The sequence below is a fragment of the Symphodus melops genome, assembly GCF_947650265.1.
Source record: "Symphodus melops genome assembly, chromosome: 5".
In the NCBI taxonomy this organism is placed as follows: domain Eukaryota; kingdom Metazoa; phylum Chordata; class Actinopteri; order Labriformes; family Labridae; genus Symphodus; species Symphodus melops.
This window is the reverse complement of record NC_136695.1, coordinates 6,282,522-6,288,940: the sequence shown is the minus strand read 5'-3', so window position 1 is coordinate 6,288,940 and position 6,419 is coordinate 6,282,522. Positions and strand designations below refer to the sequence as shown.

Here is a 6,419-nt window from a genome sequence, read left to right as displayed (position 1 = left end):
ACAACGGCACTTTCTTGCGTGTGCATGGAGGAGGAAAGCACAGTTGTTTAGTGATTTATTGTCCCGTGGATTTCATTTTTCTCATGGACTGTTTGAGACATTGAGTAAAAAGCCTTTGCTCTCCATGGTTTTTAAGTCCCTAGAATAAATTCGGACATTATAGGATACTTTGGGTATTATATTTTCTAAGTATAAAAACAAACTAATCACTCTGAAATTCAACACAAACTGTTGGAACCATGGGACCTGCAAAAGTAACATCATGCTGTACTACAGACCGAGACCAACAACAGAAACTTATCACGAGGGAATAAATCAACTGAGAATTTGGAGCATTTTGTTAAAAAAAGAAAAAAGAAGAACGTATAGTGCATAACACATCCAGTATGCAGGAATAAATTACATGTAGCTTAAGATAAAAATGTGTTAGGATACTAAGGCGCCCGCACACGCATTAGGCTGGCTACAGACCTGAGAAAGGTACATTTAACAGTGCAGTGCAATATGTGTGTATTACAAGATTATAAAAGAACCGAGAACAGCTGATTGCTTAGGACAGACTCTTTAGAAGTTGTGGTGGCTCTTAAAAGAGCCTTTGATGCTTTGAATAGTGGTCTCAAGATTTACTTCTTGGCCTTCTTGGCTGCAGTCTTCTTTGCGGGTGCTTTCTTAGCTGGAGCTTTCTTCACGGGAGTCTTCTTCGCCACTTTCTTCGGTGCAGCCTTCTTGGGGCTCTTGGCTGCAGGCTTTTTGGCTGCCTTCTTCACCGGAGTTTTCTTGGCTGCGGCTGCCTTCTTCGGGGACTTCTTGACTGCTACTTTCTTGACTGCAGCCTTCTTCTTGGGTGTCGCTTTCTTTGCGGCGGGCTTCTTTGCCTTGGCTGGAGCTTTCTTTGCGACCTTCTTGGCTGCGGGTTTGGCGGCTTTGGGCTCTTTCTTTGCGAGCTTGAAAGATCCTGCGGCCCCCGTGCCTTTAGTCTGGGACAAAGTGCCCTTTGTCACCAGCTTAATCACGGCGGTGTTGATGCGTTTGTTAGCCTTGCTCACATCCACACCTTTAGCCGCCAGTGCCTTCTTCACCGCCGCCAAAGACACACCTTTGCGCTCTTTGGACTCGGCCACAGCGCTGAGGATGAGCTTCGGGAGGGTGGGTCCCTCCTTCTTGGGCTTGGGAGCCGATTTCTTCTTGGGGGCTTTCGCCGGGGCTACTGCTGGAGCTTCTTCTGCCATGATGATCTCTCACTGGACGTGCGGAGGGAACGAGCGGAGGAGGGACATAAATGGAACATGAGAACCGTGAAGAGTCAACCCCTGCAGAAAGCCCTACTCCCGCCTGAAATGTGGCGACACTTTGTGTTTTATCTTCAACATTGTGGGGATATATCTCAGACAGACAATCTGTTGAAACGAAGAAATGTGTGGCAGCAGTTAGAAAACCCTCCTCTCTTCAGACCCAGCTCGTGTTTGGGGGCCAGGGCTCCGTTATTTCGCGACAGCAGGCTTCAAACCTCGACGGTACCCGGTGTGTTTGTGTAACACGCGGGGATTTTCCGTCACATTTCGGCTTCTAAAGTGGCTTCATGAGACCTGTGAACGTTTAAAATGTTGCTAGTGTGCGCAGAGGCTTCCGTTAATCGAACAAAACAAGCATTGACGTTATACTTTGATTAGTTTCGTTTTAATCGGACACTTTTCTGGGGAGGTAAACACACGCAGACTCAGGCGGTCAGAAAGACTCACAGATGATGCTGTTGTTGTCGGTTTCAGCTCCAGGTCCGACTAAATGGTTGATTTTATGAGAAGGGGACAAAGTTAAAGTTTGGAAACTGTACGTCTTAACAATCTGACATGAGAGTTAATGCGGGCTGAATGAATCACAGCAGTTTCCATTTGTGTGGAGAGCAGGTTACTGTCTCTGAAGCACAGCCTAGTCTTACCCAGAAGCTGAGAAACTAATCAAATCAACAAAGGCTGTATGAAATGAGCGTTTCTCTTGACAGTAAATATCCTCATCATTAGTTATTGATTGGTTTGTTTTATGTTACGTGTTTTAATGTGTTTATTCCACTTTAAGTTTTCAGTTTGTGTGGAGAGCAGTTTTGTCTCTGAAATAGTCAAGTCACAGTTGTTCTTAAGGTGAGTTGGTGATTGATTGGTTTTCTGTTTAGTATTTCAGCGTGTAGAAAACGTGTTTGTTACACATTGTTAAACAGTTTCTCAACTGGTCGCAGGCCGTTTTCATTGTGCCTTAAAAAAGTGTCACCAAGTCGATGAAGTGCTTTTTAAACATCCCTTTGTTCTGTCACATTTTTGTACCTTTTAACAGCACAATCTTTTCTGATTCGATGAAAACAAAAAAGTATGGTTGTGATTTTTCATGAAGAAGTTAGCCTTGATGCTAAACCAGGTGGCAACCCCTGTACACAAGATATTAAAGCAGATTAGAGCGACAGACATTCTCCTGATCAGGGATTGGACACATTTATTTATTTACATTTATTTACAGTTCATATCAGTGCAGCGGAGATCATTTGGATTATAGTGGGCTGTAACAGCCGACGAGTTGTGAATAAATTAGCCGCTTATATCACTTTACTGTGAAATGTGTAACATGAACAGTTGAAATGAATCCATAGAAAATACAAGATCTCAAGTGAGAGAAATTCCTTTCATTGTGTTACAAACTAAAAATCAAGCTATAGGCCTCTTTAAGAGGTCCAAGCCCTGTAGTTATTGTCCCACATGTAATTGTGGCACACCCAAAGATATGTGAGCACTTTTGTGTTTATTTTGGATTGAGCTGGTTAAAAGGTATTTTCTAACGACTTGAAAGCCCATATTACGAGCAGATGGGCATTTAATAGTTTTTGTTTCATTACATACACGGTGCAATGTTATTGTTTTTTTGTTTGTTTTGTACAACAGAGCAACAAACAGAAAAACAACAACAATCAATCAAAACCTGACAAGCTCTCACATAGACATATAGGGCCTTCCTTGATTTCATAAGTTTCAAAGAATCAACATAAAGCTGCAGCTCCTTCAAACACATGCTGAAGAGTGGGTCAGTATTTGAGTATTTACATTTGTGTAGAAAATATTTGGCAAGTACAAGTAAGTTATTTATGTTAAATTCTAATTTTCTGTCCTCCATTATAAAACCAAGTTTCACACTGTTGGATGTCAGGGGAGGCACCTCCATGTTATTACGGGCTGTCCAACTTGTGAAATTCTTCCAAAATAAATCACATACCTTGCAGGAAAACTTCAAGTGCTCAAGTGTTTCTGTTTCTGTTTTACTGTCCAAATGAAATATCCGTCTTAGAAATTCAGCACATGGATAAATGTCATTGAATGTTTTAAAGTTCACCTCTTTGGCTTTAGGGGAGATCGGAAATCTGAGACAATGACATCTAATATTTTTGACCGCGGAGGTGGAATATTCCTTTAAAATATTCTTTCTTTTGAGAGGAAAGGGAAAAAATTCATGCAATATTATTGTAAAGCAGAGCAGCACCTCAGATGGAACTGACAACGACGGAACAGTTGTGCCGGGTTGTCTCAGGTGAGCACTTCCGCCCACACCTCAGCTGCAACCTGGAAGGCAAATTGAATGCGTCTGCACTTGTCCTGTATTTTGCAGGTAAGTACTTTGTAAAATCTACTTACCTTTGAGATACTCAATATTGTTTACGCAACTTTTTGAGATTTAATCTCCCTCGCGGTAAGTGTGGGTTTTGTCTCCCTGTGTGTTGAGTCGCAGGCTTGCTGCGAGGTTTGTGATACAATGAAATTCAGTCTCCTATACATGTAATAAGCTAATGTAAAGGGTTAAATGTTCCAATACATGAGGAATGCGTAAGTCAGATGTTCACTGACAAAAGTAGGTTTTGATGTGTTGTCTAACATTAATGTGTGTCTTGTGTAAACATTAGATATGTCTGCCGTTTGTATAGAGTATTAGTATCCAGAAAGTTGGTCTCGCTTGCAGTAAGCTTACACAGTGAGCACTAAGTTGCAGTGTGATATATTGAAGCCTTGTGAATAGGTGAATGAGTGGGTTTATGTTGTCCAGATGAAGAAAGCGTGAAAGTAAAGTTGCCTTGAATTGGGGCGTGTTGAAAGAATGGATAGGTTTGTGAAAAGGGGTAGAAGATGTATTGCAGTGTGCAAATGAAAGAAAGGAATATGCACATGCATGTTGTAATATATGAATTGGAGTTGAGCTCTTGAAGGAAGGGTTGGGTGGTCCTGAAAAGGACCGTTATGTTGTTGCTGGTTATCAGCGGGTTTACTTGGAGCTGGTGTACTTGGTCACAGCCTTGGTGCCCTCGGACACGGCGTGCTTGGCCAGCTCACCGGGCAGCAGCAGACGGACGGCGGTCTGGATCTCCCTGGAGGTGATGGTGGAGCGCTTGTTGTAGTGAGCCAGGCGGGATGCCTCCCCAGCGATGCGCTCAAAGATGTCGCTCACGAAGGAGTTCATGATGCCCATAGCCTTGGAGGAGATACCGGTGTCGGGGTGGACCTGCTTCAGGACCTTGTAGACGTAGATGGCGTAGCTCTCTTTCCTGGTCCTCCTCCTCTTCTTGCCGGTCTTGGTGGCCTTAGACACGGCTTTCTTGGAGCCCTTCTTGGGCGCTTTCACGGTTTCAGGCATGATTTCTGAGTGGTGGTCTCAGGATCAGATGGCTACGCCTGGTCGGGAGTCTCTCTTTATTTGCTGCTGATGCAAATGAGGGCGTGCTGTTGCTCACAGGGGATTGGCTGGAGCTTGGGCTCTCGGGGCCGTGCTTTGTGTGGAGTGAGCGGGCTTGGTCCGAAATCCGTTTCCCTGAACTATCTCAGTCGTTATTCCAGATGTTGCCATCCAAATATAGTAGGCCATGCCGACTCACAAATGAAGCCAACAAATGCCCGAGGTTACCTTGAGCCGTTAACTGTACAGCCCATCAAGACAGCAACATGTCAACATGCAAGATAGTGGAGGAAAGAGACAGCAGTGAAACCCCTCAGAGGGAAAAAGACCAGAGTTTTGACCGACACATACTCAATATTAAAATGGTGTAAACAGAAGACTGCCAATTCCCAAATGATCTTCTCATTTCGAGCCTCGAGAAAGTTGAGACAAATATTCCACTATTACTATTGATAGCCTATATTTACTGTGTAATAACCAATGTAAGTTGACGGTGTAGGCCTAAAAAAGGACTTGAATACATATTTAAACCTACCTTGTTATTTGTATTGTTCTATCTTTTTGTTGTTGGTTCACATGCATGCCTTTAGCATTGTACCTTCTTTACTTTGAGCTGTTCCTCAAAAGTGAATGCAGCACTACTTTTACATGCTTCAGTCCTACTTGTTTGACATGTGGCCTAATACCTCATGGATGTAAGTAAAGCCTCATTTGTGTTAACATGAGGTTCATGAAGATTGCAATGATGTTGTTCATGTATCATGAACATCATGATTTTTAATAAGCCTCTTGAATGTATTTATTGTGTCAAATGTGAAAAGTATTTGTGATCTTGATTTATGTCCACAGTAGAAGTGAGTTTTGATGGTCGTGTTTTTGTTTTTGAGGATGTTCTTTATTATTCCGATCCCTCGTCGATTTGGAGCGGTTCTACTGCAGGAGACAACATGTGACGATTTGATACATGTTAACTGCGAGGAGGCTGAAGTACAGGACTCATTTGTATCATGTCATTTTCGATAAATATACGGTCTTGCATCCGTTTTTTTTTATTTCTACACTTTAGTCAAACACTGTTCATAAAGCCTTTAATTATTGAGGTTGATGTTCGTAACACTATTCCCGCCCTTCACGAGACTGTTGTTTCCTTCCGTTGTTGTTGCGACATTGTAAGTGCGGTGTTCATTAAAAAGCACAAATACAAGCAGTTTACACGGCATATTACTCGCTTATGACAGAGATATAGACATTGAGAAATGACTCTTCAGATTGAGTGTGTGGCTCTTAAAAGAGCCTTTGGGTTCGAGTATGAGCGGGTCAGGATCAGGTTTAACCTCCGAAGCCGTACAGAGTGCGTCCCTGTCTCTTCAGGGCGTACACCACATCCATGGCGGTCACGGTCTTCCTCTTGGCATGCTCGGTGTAAGTGACGGCATCACGGATCACGTTCTCCAGGAACACCTTCAACACACCGCGGGTCTCCTCGTAGATCAGACCGGAGATACGCTTCACACCACCACGGCGAGCAAGACGGCGGATGGCGGGCTTGGTGATTCCCTGGATGTTATCACGGAGGACTTTACGGTGACGCTTGGCGCCTCCTTTGCCGAGTCCTTTACCTCCCTTTCCTCTTCCAGACATTTTAGTAGATCAGACGATGAGGGCTGAATACTTCCTGCTCCGGAATCACGGTTCTTTAAGTCTTGTCTGAGAACCTCGTA

General features: G+C 43.4%; 3 protein-coding genes across 3 annotated transcripts; all 3 read right to left on the bottom strand.

The window, feature by feature from the left end:
* Window positions 1-585: 585 nt before the first annotated feature.
* Window positions 586-1,561, bottom strand: LOC306824545 (histone H1-like). The gene has a single exon (XM_079344724.1). It carries the CDS (start codon window positions 1,227-1,229, stop codon window positions 624-626), a length of 606 nt encoding a protein of 201 aa, XP_079200850.1. The 5' UTR covers window positions 1,230-1,561; the 3' UTR covers window positions 586-623.
* Window positions 1,562-4,240: 2,679 nt separating this feature from the next.
* Window positions 4,241-4,709, bottom strand: LOC306824558 (histone H2B 1/2-like). The gene has a single exon (XM_079344737.1). It carries the CDS (start codon window positions 4,657-4,659, stop codon window positions 4,291-4,293), a length of 369 nt encoding a protein of 122 aa, XP_079200863.1. The 5' UTR covers window positions 4,660-4,709; the 3' UTR covers window positions 4,241-4,290.
* A 1,273-nt stretch (window positions 4,710-5,982) lies between these two features.
* Window positions 5,983-6,419, bottom strand: LOC306824563 (histone H4). Its single transcript, XM_079344742.1, has one exon. It carries the CDS (start codon window positions 6,337-6,339, stop codon window positions 6,028-6,030), a length of 312 nt encoding a protein of 103 aa, XP_079200868.1. The 5' UTR covers window positions 6,340-6,419; the 3' UTR covers window positions 5,983-6,027.

What these genes read in the sequence shown, in the direction of transcription:
- LOC306824558 (XM_079344737.1), bottom strand. Translation starts at nt 4,659, where the DNA reads ATGCCTGAAACCGTGAAAGCGCCCAAGAAGGGCTCCAAGAAAGCCGTG.
- LOC306824563 (XM_079344742.1), bottom strand. Translation starts at nt 6,339, where the DNA reads ATGTCTGGAAGAGGAAAGGGAGGTAAAGGACTCGGCAAAGGAGGCGCC.
- LOC306824545 (XM_079344724.1), bottom strand. Translation starts at nt 1,229, where the DNA reads ATGGCAGAAGAAGCTCCAGCAGTAGCCCCGGCGAAAGCCCCCAAGAAG.